This window comes from Eupeodes corollae, chromosome 3 (assembly GCF_945859685.1).
Source record: "Eupeodes corollae chromosome 3, idEupCoro1.1, whole genome shotgun sequence".
NCBI lineage: Eukaryota > Metazoa > Arthropoda > Insecta > Diptera > Syrphidae > Eupeodes > Eupeodes corollae.
The window spans coordinates 51,577,815-51,597,174 of record NC_079149.1 but is presented as its reverse complement, the minus strand read 5'-3'; the positions used below and the strand labels follow the sequence as shown (position 1 = coordinate 51,597,174).

Below are 19,360 nucleotides of genomic sequence, written 5' to 3'. Positions count from 1 at the left end.
CTCCTAACGGAACCTGCTCAGAAAATGTTTGATTTACACTTGCACAACGTTGGTGTGTAGCCAAAATAATGCGTTTTTTGAAAATCACTAGCCTAAGGAGAACTTCGCACAAAAAACTCAGATTATAAGCTACAAAGTTCAATTGACTCATTAATTAGAGGGGCACTATCATCGACTTCACAGTAGACTGAATTGGAAAACGATCATCATCTTCTCTGACAATGTGCATATTTCGGTGGATAATTTAAAAAACAAAATCTGTAGCTTAGAAAACGTAATTTTCGGAAATTGGATTGCAATTAAACGTTTCGGTCTACGGTGGGCGTTGCAGGACCATTTAACCGATTATTTTTCTACGTCTAAAAATTATTTACTTAAGATGGCAGTATAGTGTGAGCTGAACCTCAAGAAACATTGAAACGGTCACTAGCAAGTTGTCTCCAGTACCGCACGCTAAGTTAGTTGAGGTCCTCTTTCATGTGCGTGCATCACTTGAGTCGTGGTCTTCCCCTACAGTGCCGTCCCTCGGGATTAGATTCGAAGACCGTCTAGGCTAGAGCGTTGATGTCAATACGCTCTACATGACTTAGTCATCTTAGTCGTTAGAATTGTATTCTTTTGACTAGATCAGTTTTTCTGTACAATCCCTACAGTTCATCGTTTTGTTTTTTCCTCCACTCTCTATCTATGTAGACGGGACCAAATTTTACCTTAAGAATTTTTCTTGTGGAGCATCCTAATGGCTGAAACACAAACACGCTTCAGCTTCGGCTTCGCCTGACGTTTACGAGTTCAGCCATAGGAATTAAATGCAAGCTATCACAATGGAGCTTCGACCTCACGTTTTGTTTGACAATCGTAAGGAAAAAACGTAATGTGACTCCTAACGGAAGCTCTAGTTCAATTATCTGAACATTTGCTTTGTCTGACAGCTCAACAGCTGTAAAAAAATTCAAAGCAACCTCGAAGCAGGCCCACCACGTAGACGAAGCCGAAGCCGAAGCCGAAGCTGAAGCGTGTTTCAGCCATAAGACTCTTTCTTCTTGCCCTGAAAAGGTCAAAGTCTCAGCGCCATAAATGAGAACTGAGTCTTATAGTGGGTAAGTTTAGATGCTCGAGAGATAAGTTTACTACTCAATTGACTTTTTAGTCCAAAGAAGTAGTGATTTGCAAGATTTGCGAGCCCTCAGCTACCTCAAAGTTATAGCTGTCCTTGGTGACGTTTTGTACAAGACATCGATGTTCAATGTCTCTCTTGGCAACAGTATAAACTTGTTCTTGCCCTTATTGACCACTAAATTCATATTCTCCACTTCGGTGGCCACTGACATCAAGTTTTGATCTTCAAATTATGTCAATATCATCGACGTTTCCGAGTAATTTAATGGACCTTCGGAAGATTGTGTCTTTAGGGTTGACGGTTGAGTTTTGCACAACGAACGATGTTGAAGAAGTCGCATGACACTGCATAACCTTGTTTAAAACCTTTTTTGACAGCAAAAGAATCGGTGATTTTTTTCCAACCTTGATAGAGCAACGTGTATTCTTTATCGCCATTCTACACAATCGGATAAGTTTGAAAGACCTTTTTTTGCTAAGTTCGATTTGAAGTTTCTGGATTTTTTCCAAGATATACTGTAATGTGAATATTTGATCAATAGTAGACTCCTGGCCTAAGGGCACAAACCTATCAGGTTGTTGAAAAGCGGTTCATACTTTTACCTAATACAGAAAGAATCTTATAAGCGATGCTCAGAAGACTGATTTATCCATAGCTGTCTAGCCGATATTAATTAAATGCTTTGGGGCAGGTATCTGACCCCTTTAGACTTTTCTTGCGTTGAACCCGAAAAGCAATCTGGAAACGATATCAGGGATCAAAAAGATTTAAATTTTTCTTCCATTATTGGATGAATTTTGGTTTAAAGTGCAAAGTGTCTCCTATATTGAATTGACTCCAAAATGAGAAACTGTTGTGGTATTTCAATTATCTTGTTCCAGTTGAACTTTTATTAGATAAATTATTTTGAAGAATATTAATCACTCTAACATACATTAACAATACTCACTTCATTACGCTCTCATTTCATCAAACTTTCGTACTCTGTAAATTTGTAATAATTTTTAATTGCTTCCACAATTCGTTGTTAACGTCTTGTAGCTACTGTAAATAATGACCACAGTGTCTTTAAGGAAAAGTGTTAAAATAATCCAATACATTTATGTGACAACAGTGATGATTGAAATATTTAAATAATATATTGATAAATTTGATATTAAATTAAAAAAAATGTAAACTATGAAGAAAAAGTCAACAAATCTAACCTTGAATTTTTTTTGTATTTAAAGTTTGATCTCACAATTAAAATGAAGAGCTTGTTGTCATTGTTACGGTCTAGCAAACTATAAAGTATATGGTAGCTTTAAATTTACCCAACACGTACGTATTCATATCTTATAAGTTTTAAATTCATCAAGAATATCTTTTGCTTCTACATAATAAAAATGTGCACAATGCGTGACAATTTAAATATATAACCAAAATTCGTTATATGTCTCCATTAAAATCAATAATTATAACTGTAATGTGACGAAAACAAAACCTAAATAGATTCACGTGTAATGAGCGATAAAAATCACTTAAAATAAAATACAAAAAGAGATAAAGATACAACAGAACAGAACACATACAATACTTTAGGCCTTAATAGGAAAAATGATGATTGAGTGAATGATTTAAATTGTTATAAATTATTATAACAATCAAAATCATAATTGATCACTTGGAGAATTTTTGAATAAACAAATATTTGAACAAAAACATTAAAGCCATTAAAAATTAAGAAAAATTTAAACGGTTTAAAATTAAAAACGATTTAACAATTGATTATTTCATTCAATTCATTTACATATAAAAACTAAAGATTCATTCATCAGAATGGTTTGCATTTGGGGGAAAGCTTTATTTATTTACGGATAACGTATATGTCCTTAAAACATAATTAAAAGTTCGCTAAATGTATATAAAAGAAAGATATTTTAAGTGGGGTTAAAGGGTATGGAGTGTAGTTTTATCCAAATTATTAAAGAAATGAAGATGTTGAAAAAAAATGTTATGACACTTTTTGTATGAACTGTCTTTTACGTAGTCCTACATAAAAGATCGTGTTGTGTAGCTTTTTGCCTAGTCTTATTGTAACTCAATATTGCTTAAATCATGATCTTCATTTATTACGCTATAATAAAGTGTACGTCAAGTTCAGTTGCTGCCAACGCCAAAAAATCGATAAATTAAGGGTAAACATTTAACTTAAAGCAGCAATATTTTTCACTGATTGTTCATCACGATAATGCACCAGTCCTTACAACACAAGCAAAGCTTCTACGTTTTTCAAATTTCTTTAAACTTAATTTTTGTAGTAAGTTTATATCTTAATTAAACGTGTAGTCCGATTTTTAAGCGATATTTTTCACAAACGGCAAATATTTAAATAATATTATAATAAAATGACACCTGAGTTTAAAAGCTGTCAAGTATCAGAGACACCAACTTGAAGTTAGAAAATAAATATAAAAAATTCGTGCGTTTGTTAATTATTTACATTCAATTTACAATTTACAACAACTAGTAGAAATTAAATGTATCTACAAAGTATTATTGAAACGCCATCTGTACGTTGATTTATTCTTAAGTTATTCGTTAAAGCTTAAATTTATAGTAATAAATAAATTAGGTAGATCTTAACCATTCCTGAGTAAGAGTCATGTTGTCAGGGATGGATTGGACCTACAGTTTTCTGACGGCTTATATAAGAAAGCATTTTTCATGAAAAGATTTACTCTAGGAAAATTTGACAATACCTCGCAAAAGGCATACAGTGCCGAGCACTCTGAATCCTGACACTACCAAATGTTATGATACTTAAAATGACAGCTGAATTTGACAATTGTCTACCAGAGTTACCAACTTGAAACCCCGAAATGAATATAAACGGATAATTGACGACTTCTTAATAATGGCTTCTGTCTAATTTATCATTCCAACAGCAATAAATTGTGAACATTTTTTGTAATTAAGACTGATCGAATTAAATAATAATGTACCTTTTTTATAATATTGCGAAAAGTTTCACTTGAGTAATTGTCATCAGATCTAGTTTCTTGTATGAAGGTTCCTCGTGGACCTCATTTCAAAAATATTTACCATATATCAAACCTTAATGATTTGTACTTGGTATTAGAATGTGGTTACGTTTAGATGTTTGGTTTTCAATTTGGTGTGTGTGGCAATTCTTTTTTTAGAAAAGGTGTTTTTGACAGCTGTCACTTGACTTATTCTCAGTTTTGTTTTCCATTTTATAATAAATAGACTATAGCCTAAGCAAGGTTTGCAAATCGTGAAATTTTATGATTAGTACGTATGTTAAGTCGCTTATTTTTGAATAAGCTCAGGACGATTCACGCATTGAAAGAGAATGTTTGGCTCATTATTGTTGACATACGGCCCGAATTGATGCAAAAAGTGTGGGAAAATTAAGCCTATGGGCTGGAGTTTATGCGAGCCATTTGACTGAAATCATTTTAAAAATCTTATGGAAAATTTTGTATCGTCATAATAAAGCTAAATTCTTGGCCACACCATTAACTACACATTAAAAAAAAAAACACTCTTTACTTAATGTATGCACAAAACATAGAAACAAAAAATATCAACAACTTACCCCATCATCTTCCATTTCACTTAAATCATCTAAATAATGGAGACCCAAACGCTTTTGCATGTTTCCAATAATTTTGTTTAATGAATCTACTTCTTTCTGCAGTTCACATACACGAATTGAATTCCATATCTGAAAAATAAAACAATTATTAATTTGTGTGTAGATATGTAAAAAAACGTTTAATTGAAAGTGTTATAAAATTTTAAATTAAAGATTCTGACTGAATGAATGAAAAGTTTTGTATATGGATGATGGCGTACAAAGAAATTGCTTCAAAGTTGACAGGAAGCATTACTATTTTAAGCAATTGTAGAACATTTGTATAAGGTTCTTCCTTCCTCCTATAATTGTAAGCTATCAAGCGGTTGTCTTTGAAGTTGCAATTAATTGGTTTCACAGAAAAAATATATTATAGTTTTGAGACTTTATGGAAAAGCGATATAACTTTTATGATATTTTATAATGAAATCAATTCATTTAAATTTAAAATAAAAGCGGAAATAATAATTTATAAAGGGTTTTTAATTAAGCTGTTAAATTTTAAATAATTTGTTAGTTGTCATCATGTTTATTTTCATTGAACTCTTAACCAAATCGACCGATTATTCTAAAAGTTGGCATTTATAAATATGTAATTTGGTACCGTTCTACGTGGATATTTCATAGATGGCGCTACGTTTTAATCGACTGGATTGTGTTAATTGTACTTGAAAATCCTTATGACATAATTTGTAAATTCATAACAGTCCAGTTCTTACATCGTAAATGTCAAAAGATGATAGTTTAAAAAGTGGCAGCTGTTCAAATATTTTCAGTTTTTAAAAATAAACCTGTCATTGGAAAACCGTATCCGTTTCGTTTACTTTGGAATGTATATTTATAACCCATATGATGGATTGCTTTTAGTGGAATTAGTGTAATGATTTTATGAACCACTTTAGTTGACATCTATACAATTTGGATCAAGCATAATTGAATTAGTTACACTAATAAAAAAAACAATTAGGTATAAAGCTCTTCACTCCAAGTCTACAGAAATGTATTCTACTTTGTGAAAAAATATGCCCATATGTATATTAACATACAAATCTATAAAATTGAATATTTTTTTCAAGTATTATGCTCAAAATTATTTCCACTCAATCTATCTAAAATAAATTGCTTTCAAACTTTGCAATTCATATACCAACAATCCACTTTATACAACATCCACTTGAATATAGCCTAGTTTCTACATCAAAAACTAAACTATGCATATAAATATAAACAAATCATATTATTTATGATATTTGTATTACCTACATATTTATTTATATATACCACAGATTTAAGAATAAATATTGTATAAATCTTAAGCAATAGAATTGTTTTTTGCCTAAATTAGTATGATTTATGTTCGTTTAGATTACAAAAATTCATAAACTTTTCTCTGTTTATTGTCAAATTTAGATCTTGTTATCTTTGTATCTACATATAGTAGAAATCACATTATAAAGTAATTAATTTAATATCAAACAAATATGTAATATAGGTAGGTAGGTTAAGTACAAGTATATCGTGTTAAGATAGATAAGAGGGCGAGACATAACATCAAGTATCTTTTCTTGAATGCATTTATTTTTATCAAACACCCAGCATCCCTAGCTGTTCTTTATTTACAGACTTGTGATAAGAAAATGTTTTCCATTTTTCTTAAAATAAATTTTATTGTTTGCAGCACCAGAAAGGGAAAATAAAATAAAATCATGAATGGAATTTTAATTGCATCAGCACTCAGTCGCATAGCTAATTACTTATTAAGTGTGTTACAAAGTCATCTTTTGTAGAGGGACGCCATGCCTAAAGATTCAAACAAAACTAAACTCCTAATGAGGCGTTAAGTCCAACAAGTCATTGTCACCCTATTCGATGTATGTAGGAGAGAAGCGGGTAACATTGGCTAGATTAAACAATAACTAATTTTTCTTATTTGAGATATTTGAAAATTCTTGAAATAAAATTGTATTACAGGTTGTGGTTGGATCTTCAATCCTTACTGCATAACATATTATACTTTTTCAGTATAAAAGCAAAATATTCAACAATGTACACTGAGTATGAAAAAAACTCATTTAATATTAATAATTTATGTACAAAATAAACAAATAGGCAAAACTTTTAAATAAAACAAAAAATAAATGAGTTTTTGTTCACTGAGTAGTGCCTTCCATAACATCTATCAAAACTTAAATTTTCCTCGGCATAGCTTCAAAAGGTTTCTTACGATAGCGTCGTCTGAATTATCCCACTATTCAATCTGACCAGACTTAGCCCACTTAGTGTCTCGGGAAGAGCACGGCCGGCGCTTCCTTATAACGGCCGGCGCTTCCTAATAATTTTTTTCAGCAGATCCCAAATACGTTTGATGGGATCCATGTCCTGCATCATGGCAGGCCAAGCATTCACATCGATTTCTACTTCTTCCAAGTAGTCCGTAATGCACCTGGTCTTGAATCAGCAAGAAATTTTAACCAAAAAATGGTAAAATAAAAAAGAACCACATATTTTTCCAAAATGTTGGTGATGAAATAATTGGATCATTCCACTATGCACATAAGACATAACACAGCCCAGTTATTCCGTGCACGGAAATTCCTGCCTACACCATGACGCAACCTTACTAGAAATTTTACCGCTGGGCAACTTGTTGTCGAATTGTATATCCCATCTGATCTTCTCCACACTCTTTTACGTCCATTTGGTGAGCTTAGACTTATCAGCGAAAAGAACTTTACCCTTGTCGGCCTCGGTTAAATCTTGGTGAAGGCAAGCAAAATCCATTCGCTCGTGCTGTGTCGTGAGGGTTGGTATACGACCAGATCACTCTCAATTAAACGCCAGCCTACAGGGATTAAAGTCTGTGAGATACTTTAACCATTGTGTCGTGAGGGTTGGTATGCGACTAATAATATAAAAAACACATCATTAAGTATGACTGCACAAATTTTTTTGGAACTCAGTGTATTTTGGAACACTGTTTTTTGAAAGTCAGTGAATGAAATAAATGCCATTTGAGATTTAAATTTTGCAATACATTAGGAATTTTTTTTTGGAAAAAGCCATATCATGTACCATCAAAATGTATATAAGTAACAAATACAACATCCAACGTAGTGTGAAATGCTGCTTCAGATAGAGATCGATTATTGAAATCAATAGAGTATCGAGTTTTTTATTTTTTGACTTTACGTTGATGCGTTTGATACTTTCTTGAGGCTCTATGGATGTGTTCGTAGAGTAGTGTCCAACATACAAGGAAATATGAAGTCATTTTAAAACTCAACTTATTTTAACTTATGGTTGCAAATTTATTTAATAGTGTGTTTTTCCAATGAACTGTTGACTTAACTTTAATTTTTTTTTGTAAATACATATTTTAAATTATTTTATGGTGCTAAAAATTTTGTAGATCTACTACCTTTTAGAATAAAACTTAAAAATTATTATGGCAATCGTTCAAACAAAAGATAGAGATAAGAACATTTAAATCCTACGTATCTCTTATTCTGGTTTTCAATGTTGCTTAACATTAAATTTTTCTTTGAGTTACCTGTACGTCATTGTAATTTGTTTATAATTAGTTGTAAAACTAAATAAAAACAACATTTTGTTTTTGCAAGCTGACCTGATTAAGTTGTTTAGTTATAAGAAAATAGACATAAGCTGTAGTATTTGTTTTAAAACAAATTAGTGTCAACAAATATATCGTCATCTGTTGCAAGCAAAGATTTACATAAAGTAAGATCATAACTTACGAACGGACCCCTTTTCCTTAGCTCTTAATTCATTCAGCTTTAATTTTAAAAATTTTTATTTCAACTTAAAAACAAATTATACATATTTTATTGTTTTTCATAAAATGGAATTTTAAAATGCAATCTTTGTTTAAGAAAGTAGTAAATAGTAAAATTAAATGCTTATTAGTGAAGTATTTAAAACATTTATTAATGTTTTTTAGAATTTATATTTTCGAAAGAATTTCTGCCTATTAAGCGATCAAATAAATGGATACATAAGAAGAATCATTCCCTACTTAAGTTGTTTTACCTTATTGCAAAACTATACGAATTATACTCAAGCTATTTTACAAAATTTCATAATTTATCAAGGTATAAAGGTAATCCATTTAAGCATAGCCACTTGGATCTCCCTAATAATACGAGTCATTTTGATTTAAAAGCTTCAATCTTAGCTGTGTCATTACTGAAGTTCAGAGACCTTACAAAATTATTTCTCAATAAGGGCGTTGTTAAATCAAGAACGTGGCGCTATAACAGTAACCTCTGACAGTAATATTCTGATTTGATAAGTTTTAAAAAAAAAAAAAAACAAACAACAATGAATCTAATATTTTTGAGACAGAAATGTGTTTCATTTTTCAACAAAAATTTACGATAACACGTCAGATTTTAATTGGGTTTTTCAAGAGCCCATGATTATTTACCAAACCACATTAAACAAAAATGACAAATCAGTTTGATATTAATCCCACTTGTTCTGTCAAAATAAGACTATTGAAAATTAAACCTTACGATGAAGCACCCGATATATTGCAACAAATATTATTAGAAAAAAATAATTCTAGGTAGAAATGGCGATCTCAAGGCAACCTAGCCTGAGATCCAATTAGCGCTGTAGTGCATAATTCTAGGTACTTCATATAAATTTAGGAAGAAGAGACACTTCACCTTAGTAATTGCGACTGTCAAACGTCTTCTATTCTTTCGGGAAACAAGATGAAGAAGAAGAAAATTGAAAAAGCTATTTGATATTTTTTTGGCATTCTCATCTCTTACCCAACTTTACCCTATAATCTGACTTGCTATGTTACTTTAATGTTACATACCAACCCAAACAGTGACCGATGCCCTTATATTTCTGCATTACTTTGTGTTCATTTAGAATGACATTCCGCATCGTTCTGTACATCTATAGGTACCTATTTAAACAAAACAAAAAAGAGGGTCGAAGTAGGAAAAGAAAATCAAGTCTCAGACATTGAAATTAATAAGCGAGAGTGCCATTATTTATAAAAAGGTGCTCTCCAGTTGATGATGTGATATGGCGATGGCGACTGTAAAAGATCTTTATTCATATAGCAACCGAAGAAGTGAGGGCCCCTTTCATGAGGGCCCTTCGGGCCAGAGTGTAATCAAATTAAATTTTATCAACAGAATACACAAGCTTCGATGTTCCCTTGCAGGATTGCTTTGCTAGACGCTAGACGCACTCAGTTTCACAGTTCTCTCGGATGCTCAGTTGGAAATTGTTTACTATTCAATTGGAAATTAATATTGAAAGCATTTTTTCTTTGAATGTATCTTCTGTTAAATGTATTTATACGTCTGTCTGTACTGAAGTGTCTTGCCTAGAATACGTTAGAGGCTATAATGTACATACTGTAGGTATAGGAAGTCATTGAGGCTTTTTCACATCCGGAAAATGTTTACAGTTTATTGAATGGAAGACGAACTGAACTATTGATTTATATTATGTTTTTGTTCACTCGATTTCGTTTTTATGTAGGAAGTAAGTTGAAAAGTAGTTTTCGTGACATTTGGAAAAACAACCTGAAGCTGGAGTAGGTTTAGTATGACAGCTAATAAATTTTTGTTGCAACAAGCTTTATACAAATAAACATTACAAATCGATCGAGAGATTTTTCTTATTTGATTTGTAATTTATCTGTGGGAAAATAGAACATACCTTTAGAGATTTTGATGATTATTAAATAGGGATTTTCGGAATTTGTTCGTTTTTCTTCAAACAATAATAATAACTATTTAAAGTTGAATAATGGGCTTGATTGTTTGTATTTTTGTATTTACATATATTTTAAGACAAAATTAGAACTAGAGTACATTCGCCGAAAGTTGGAAAATAGTGAATTTTTTTTCCAAAATAAGTGCTTGCTGAGTGCTGTTTTGTTGGTCTCCACAGCAGCTGCTGAGCTTAAGTTTGTGCAAAAAGTTCTTAATGGCTGAAGCTTTAGCTTCAGCTTCGGCTTCGTCTGCGTTACGTTGGGCCTGCTTCGAGGTTGCTTTAAATGTCATTTCTATTATTGCATCCCTCCAAAGAGCAAATATTTTTTTTTGTTGACATTTTTTTACAGCTGTTGAGCTGTCAGACAAAGCAAATGTTCAGATAATTGAACTAGAGCTTCCGTTTGAAGTCACATTACGTTACATTACGTTCTTTTCCTTACGATTGTCAAACTAAACGTGAGGTCGAAGTTCCTTTGTGATAGCATGCATTGAATTCCTATGGCTGAACTCGTAAACGTAGGTTGAAGCCAAAGCTGAAGCGTGCTTGTGATTCAGCCATAAGACTGATTTGCTAGTGCCTCTACCATAGGAAAGCACGGTCAAACGAGAATATGGTTTTTAAACTACATTTTTTGCAAAGCAACAAATACCACAATCAGCAGTCTTGGAGCTTCATTTTACGTTTTTCTTTCAAAGAACCGAAGATATGCCATCCATATTAAAACGATTTAAGCACCTAAGGCCATAATAACAAGAGCAAAAAGGTGTAAGGAAATTGAAGTGATGGAATGCGCTATTGCAAAGACAACTGAAGCAACTACTCGTACTTAAACGATTTTGTGTTGTTTAATAAATTGGAATGGTTTTGTCTTATCAAGTTTGAATATAGGGGTTTAAAGTAAAAGGTTAAGCACCATGACCAATTCACAGGTAAATATTAAGCAAGTTTTTAACATGCCTTTAAAAATTCGAATGCATTGTTTAAGTGTGTATCTTTCCATTTTTAGTAATGGCGTAGTTTCAAATTTTCAACTGTCAAATGATGACAGCTGGCTAAATAATAACATGAAAGCTCATTGTGTAACACCCTATACATGTGGATGAAATTTAATTTTGTTAAATTTATTAACTACCCATATGAACTCATAGTAATCGGTCTGATTTATCGAATTGAAAACTTTGACATTTCCCGACATTTCAAGGGTCCTAGAATTTAAAACGAAGGTTTTTGAAAAGAATCTGTTCGCCCGTACGTTTGGGATACATTTTTGTCGACTACATCTCAAGAACCAGTAGAAATATTGACTTCCAATGAGTACTTTTTATAAATAATATCATCAAAAGATGCAGAAAGGACGTTCATCCAAATTGGGTGGGTGTTATTTTGTTTAATATAACAATTTCAAAAAAATAATTTAAATTATATAATAATTTATAAGGTAATACTCATTTATTATAAATTCTATAAACGTTTAAATATTTTTATAAATCAAAAAACTGACAAAAAACATGTTGTCAACTCGAATATTTTGTGAACAAAATTATTCCCTGTATCTAAGAATAACGTTTTTCCATATGGTAAAAAGTTTAGAAAAATCGAAGACAAAATAAAAACGTCTAAAAAACATTATCTTAACTTCGTAAAAATTGCTTTTCAACGCAAATATCTTTTCAGAATTTATAAATATTGACTTGAAACTAATTTTATCTTATGGAAACTATTGTTTTCAATATTCTCTAAAATTTGTATAAACACTTCTTTATAAAAATAAAAATTAACAATAAATATTACTTAAAATTGGCAAAAATTAATATTCGATTCTTGATATCTCGTGAATAAATGACAGTATTGATTTTAAAATGATTTCATTCTACGCTTAATTTTGTTTTGTTACCGTAAGAAATTGTTCTTAGAAAATCCAATCTGTATTTGTTTATATAAGAAATATAAATTTTCAAGAAATGCTACTAAGATTGGTAAAAACTATGGTTTTCGACTTAAGATCTCGTTAACAACAACAGATTTTAAGGTCAAACCATTTCGTTATGTGCAGAATATTATTACCAATTTTCAACTGACAAAATATGAAAACATTCAAAAAGAACAAAAAAAAAAAATGATGATATTATTTTACCTCATACAAAATATTGTTATGAATATTTTGTTAAAGTTTTTAGAAACACAAATTGATAGACGATTGTAATTTTTTTTAGAAATTGCAATAGATATTTAATTTTTAAAAAGAAACTTAACTTGGCCCACCCTTTATTTATCCATCAACAAATTGTAGGAACAATTGTACGTGGAGACTAAAAAATCTTGAAAAAATTTAGTTTAAGGTAAAATAAACATTTACAAATTTTGTTATTATTACCTTTACCTTTCAATGTTTTTTATTTTTATCAAAATAAATAAAAATATCAAAATTGCGTTTTGAAATTTCTAATAATAAAAAAAAAAACAATAGCATTCAGAGATTACACTATAAAATGACGAGTAATCACAATATATGAATTTCGCCCTTTTTTGTAGGCTAATAACAAGAAACAGTTTTAGTTCAGGAAAAAACAATTAAACAAATTTTAACGATTACAACTTTTCATGAATAAAACTTCTTTCATTTTTTAATAAGTTTACCCACAAATTGAATTAAGAAAACGAAAGCAATCCATCAAATATAAAAATAAACCACTACATTCAATTAAAAGAAATCAACGATCGGAAAAAAAACATAGAATAAATTGTTCTGTCTTTAAATTTGAATATTAGATGAATTCTATGCTCTTTACTTTTGAGCTTTTTTCATAAAATATTTTAGTAATAAACTAGATTTCCTATTGATGACAATACATGAATATTTTTGTTCTATTTAAAAAAAAGAATCCAAATTTCAATAAAACATGAGCCCAACAAACTAATTAATACGAAATAAGAAAATCTCTATTCAAACAAATGTTCACCTATCATGTAACTTCAACTTTTACATTTTTACTGCTTCCATATAGTAATAATTTAAATAATAATTTTGTTCGATTTGTCAACATATATATTAAGTTTCCAGATCTAATTTCAAGATATTGATGTAAAACTGGATCCTTTGAACTTTGAAAAACATATTCAAAAATAATTGGGTAACCTAAAAAACTTGTTAGTAATAACTTAAACATTTTTCGAAGAAAACAAATTTGATAAACTAGATAAGTTAAATTACAAAAAAATTCCTCAAAAGAAATCTAATAAATCATTAGCGTAAAGCTCTGTTTACAGATTTATAGGTTCTGCTTTTCGACAAAATAAAAATAAGTAGTCAGAAGTAATTAACTATGAGCCTGTCATCAGAACCAGACCCTGGTTTAAACTGGCTACATTTTGTCTGGTTTGACTTGGATGGTAGGTTCTTAGGATGACAAGTGTATGTGTAATTTATTTATTAGTTAGAAATCTTATTACATTTAAATAATTTGTAACATTCTTAACAGCTTCCAATTAGTATAAAGTGCAAATTAAATCAATCTCATTAAGTTAGTGTAGTATTTATGAAAACAACGTTTAATCAATATAATCATCTATTTACTTATACCAATTTGTATTTATTTTGCATTATGTACATACATTACTCGTAATTAAAGTGTAAAAGTTAAATCCAAATTAATTTGTTTTAATCACGTACAGCTGAAGTGTAACCGATTAATTGCTTTAATCTGGCTTTGAATATTTAATAAAAGCTGAGCACTACAGAATAAGATCATAATTCTTAACTTAACTGTTTTTAAGTTTTTTTTTCAGTTTTCAAAAATGAGTAATTAATTCAATGAAAATCATTTTGAATGAAATGACATTTTGAAGTACATTGGAAGTTAAAAGAACATCAAGCTTACTGGCTTTTGTAGGACAATTTCTCCAAGTGAATTCGTAAGAAAAATTATGTTCATTTAGAAACTGTTTTTCCTTTTGAAGCTGTCGACTGACAACTAAAAATTACTAAAAATGAAACTGTACATACTTCAAAACTGCATTGAAAAATCATCAATGTAAGCCGGTATACCTTCTTACATGTTTGATAATAAAATAAATATAAATATAAAAAATAAAAAATGAAAAAAAACAATAAATAATATTTTATTTCAATTCAAAAACACATTATACTGAAACTTGTGATAGCAATACCATAAATTGATTTTCGTTTCAATCAATTTTGAATTTGTTTAGACAAATCAAAAAGTTCAATAAGTTTTAACTTATAAAGCAATACATTTTAGATAATTGTTTGCATTTAAATTCCAAATGAAAACAATTTATATGTAAGTTTGCTTTTTCAATAAACATCATATCGTTGCATAAATGTTTTGATATTTTCAATTTATAATATTCAAAATATATTTTGTTTGTTTGTTAAAGTTCAATTATTGATTGATTTCTATTTATTTAACTAAAAAAATATATGAATGAAATGGTATTGGGATTATGCTATTTTATTTGAATGAATTTTGTGAATTTCTAAATGTAATTGTTTTCATGAGAAATTAAATTTCTGTAACGCATATTTAAAATTCTTAATTGCTGACAGCTGATTGGAAAAATGTTTAGAAATATCAATTACGTCAAACGAAATATTTTTGTCAATGAAACATTTTATATTTAGAATATTTACTCTTTACAAATAAACACAGGTTTAATTTTGAAGATTTTCGAGTCAAAAATTAATTTTTAGTTATTTTCACTTTTTCAGCGGTATTTAACTTTTCTTAAACATTTCCCAAATGTAAAACAAAGCTTTTATTTTCCCACAGGAAGTTTTTTTAATCGGCCCGATTTGTCGAATTAAAAATGTTTTAAGGTGTCTAGAGTCTAAATAAAAGATTTTTAGAGAGATGTCCGTGCGTGCGAGTGAACGTATGTTCGGGAAGCCTGGTAAAATTTTGACAAACATCAAATTGACAGTTTTGTTTACACAAAATAAAAACTTTAAATAAAAACATTATTAAAAGTTGTTAAAAATTGATTTTCGACTAAAATATCGAAAATGGCCTAAAACAATTACATCTCATAAAAAAATATTGTTTTCAATATTCGGGAAAATTTTGAGAAAAATAAAAATGACAGGTTTTTTTACAAAAAAAAAAAAAAACTTACAAAAATATTTCTAAAAGTTGTTAAACACTGATTTTCAAATCTAATATCTTTTCAAAAATTTTATATATTGGCTAATTGTATCTTATAAAAAATATGGTTTTCAACATTCGGTAAAATTTTGAGAAAAATCTTAATTAAATATTAATATCTTCAGAATAATAGAAGATATTGACTTCAAATTAATTTCATAGGGTGGGATGAAACCCACATATATTTCATATTTTAAAAAATAAAACAAAAATATTAATAAAAACAATATGTTTTAGATAAGAAAGGTTTGAAGTCAATATCTTTCTTTGTTCTCAAGACAGATATCAAAAACGTTATTCTTTGATGAATACAATTAAAAGGTAATAGTAAAATTTTTATGCAGACAAATATATTTTTCAGTTTTTTTTTTGATTTGTACAAAAAACGTTTATTTGAATTCTTTTTCGAATTTTTAAAAATTCGGTATGATATCGAAATGTATGTTATAAAATTTCAATGAAGTCGCTAGCGTTATCAATTTTGAAAGATATTTGGATTGAACGTCGTCGTAAAACGTCAAAAATATCATCCATTAACAAATCAAAGGAAAAAGAGTCTGTTAAAAAATATTTCCTATATTTAAATATTTGAAAATTTTCCTGCGAAAAAGTTTGTTTTAAGAAATTTAAATGCCATTTGATTTCTTAAACAAAACTTTAATTTTTCAAAAAGTTGAATCGAAAATCGTTAGAGTGCTCTTTTTAAAAGAATTTTGGTATGCAGTTATTTAAAACTTATTAATATACGTTTAACATTTAATTTTGATAAGAAAACAATGACCCATTTTAGCGATAGCGAATTTAAAAAATAAGAAGAATAACACTTTTGATCATCAAATATTATTGAGAAATAATAAGCTTGTGTTCTTCAGAAAACTTAAAAAAAAAATGATGGTTCTATGGAGGCTAAACTTTTGGAACAATACAAACATTTTCTTTTTATAAGCTAAATCAAGAAAACATTTTTTAACGAAAATTAAAAAAAAAATGTATCCGTTTATTTTTGAAAATTTGGAATATTTAATTTTTGACCAACAATTTTTATGAGGACTACAATTATTTTGAGTCTTAAAAAAATAAATGAAAAAACAAACGCGTAATGCAAATCAGCTCAACACCTTAATTTTTAATTTAGAAGTCAATCGACCCAATGTTGTAGGTTGTAGGGGTCAGGACAGACAAACCGTCGGACGGAATAAAGGGACTCACTTTTTTGATTTCTCTGCCAACGTAATGTCATTTCTCAAGTTCGATATTTTACGAATGCTTGATGATGGTTACTATTGCAAGACTTGGTTTCTAAAAAATTTCGCAAAAAAAAAACCTTTCACCACCCTCAACCCTCTGAATCTTTTTGCTTCACTATTTAATTTAGGGTACTTTTAAGAAAGGACATAATAAATTGAGGTATCCATCCACCGAAACTCATTTGTCCTGAAATAAAAGTATAGATCGAAAAAAAGTTTAATAAAACGCATCTTGGAATTCCCTTCTTTGAACAAAATTCCGATTTACATTTTTTATATTTTGTTTTATATAAAAAAAAAAACAATGTTTTGTGGTGGTTTTTTCTCATGATCAAAAAAATTAGAAAAAACATTACCCATTATAAAATAAACCCTGAGTATGATTAATTTTGCAAATATAAATAATTGTCGCCGATAGTACGAGTATAATTTTAAATTTGGTCATTAGGTCATCTCTAAAATGAACTCAACCACGGTTTTAATTTTAAAAATGTTCACATATAAAATGAATTTTTATGTAGGTACATATGTACATAAATGTTGTAATCAACAACAAATTAAAAAAAAATATAAAACATTATCTAGAGAAGTATCTCATCATCATCAGTAGAATTGGCAACTTATTGAATTTTTTTGCCAAATAAATCTTTTAATGTCAATCCTCCTTCCTCATCACTCTATGATCAATGTTGACTGATAGAAATTGTATTTTTGTAATCAAAAAGTTAAGTCAGATCTTTCAGTTGAAGATCATAAGAAATACCAAATCCAAGTGTTGAGGTCGTATAGCTCTTATCTTGTCATCAAAAACATCATAAAGCTTACTCAATGCAAGTGAAAAAAAAAATAATAAAGGTATATGGTAACTACTGTTGGTCTTATCACATCTTGAGAAACAATCCTGCATCAACAATTCAAATACAAAATCTTTTAAAAATAAATTATCTTTCTTATCTTTAAAACGTTAATTGTGCTGGTAGTGTTAATCAACATAATAAAATGCAAACATTAATTACCTACAAAATACCAAATAAAAGATTGTATAACTTTACTTCACAATAGATAGTCTCAATAAACAACAACAATATATGTAGGTACGTACAACAATGCAGTGAAAAATAAACTCACCGTGAAACCAAGCAGAACAATCGTGACAATCATAAACGATGCACTTAATCCGATTGTGATAAAACTATGTGAGGATTTTTTCTTAGTTGAAAAATTATCTGCCGATGATGGCAGAGATATGAAGGGTTTCAAAGATTCAGCTGTCATCTTGATACCCCGACTGCGCCCAATTATATATATTTTTTTGGTATTCTTATGGTCTTGGTCTTTGCTGATGATGGTTCCTTATGAAGTTTATATATATTTTCACAAATAAATACGGTAGCAATTTTATATCATTTTTCAAATACACAACACGATCACTGATCTTTCACATTAAATAAGATAAAAGATATATTTTTTTTTTCCTTGAGGATTAAAAAGATACTTTTTTTCTAAAATTTGTTCAGGAAAATAAATCAAATCTAACGAGCTTAGATTTTGAACTTGAATCACTTTATAAACACTATTTAATAAAGAAAGATACTGGTATCTAAATGATTTCAACTTCCGAGATACTTTTTGTATTGTTTTGAAGAGCAATAATCAAATAACAAATTAAATGTTTTATTTTATTTTTCAAACCGAAATCTGTAGGGAATTCCTATCTTTCTTTTTGAGATACGTCCGGACGGGAGAATGTTCTGCGAACAACTAAAACGATCCTCAAATAAACACCAAACAGCGGCAACGGCAGCGTCAACGGCAGCGACGAGACGACCGGCAAACAAAACTTGCTATCTTTCAAGTGTTGTTTTTTTTGTATCTGTATCTGAATCTGAAAATTTTGGATCGCTTCGCTATGTTCGCGTGTTGTTTTGTTCTCTTGCATTCTTTTCTTATGTTTTGAATTTGATTTTCTTCTTCTCATCGCGTCGTCGACGCTCGTTCTCTTATATCGCCTCTGGGTCTGGCACTGGTTTTGTCTTGAAAACTTTGGATTCATGTCTTGAAGTTGGAGATCTTTAACTCTAACGCTGCTGAATTCAGGGTGGGTGATGGTTGGAATAAGAGGAACGCAGCAATATCTAAGTTTGTGGAAGAAACGGTGCAGAAGTTGTGCAAAATAAAATTCTGCATGTGATAGATATTATTGTATCTTACAGATGTGAGTTTACTTTTGCAATCTACTCGCATCTTCATCATTATGTACTAAAACAAAAAATCTAAGTATCTTATTGAAATTCACGAATTCGTGCTTGAAATAGACTTCGCAATCACAGGGTTTATAGGGAAAAGGAGGTAGCCTTAGTACCATTAAGATAATTTAAAACTTCTTCAATTAAAACAAAGATTGAGATTGTACGATATTAATGCA

The 19,360-nt window shown here is 29.6% G+C and overlaps 1 protein-coding gene across 2 annotated transcripts in view; it reads right to left on the bottom strand.

The window, feature by feature from the left end:
• Positions 1 to 18,735, bottom strand: part of LOC129951767 (protein eiger) — a 37,057-nt gene extending 18,322 nt beyond the window's left edge. The window contains exons 1-2 of one of the 2 annotated variants that reach the window (XM_056064088.1): positions 18,064 to 18,735; positions 4,722 to 4,850 (exon numbers count right to left, since the gene is read on the bottom strand). In XM_056064088.1, coding sequence (XP_055920063.1) covers positions 4,722 to 4,850; positions 18,064 to 18,210 — 276 coding nt within the window. In that variant the 5' untranslated portion in view covers positions 18,211 to 18,735. The remainder of the gene's footprint in view (positions 1 to 4,721; positions 4,851 to 18,063) is intronic. The other variant, XM_056064089.1, reaches the window with a different exon arrangement.
• Positions 18,736 to 19,360: the final 625 nt, after the last annotated feature.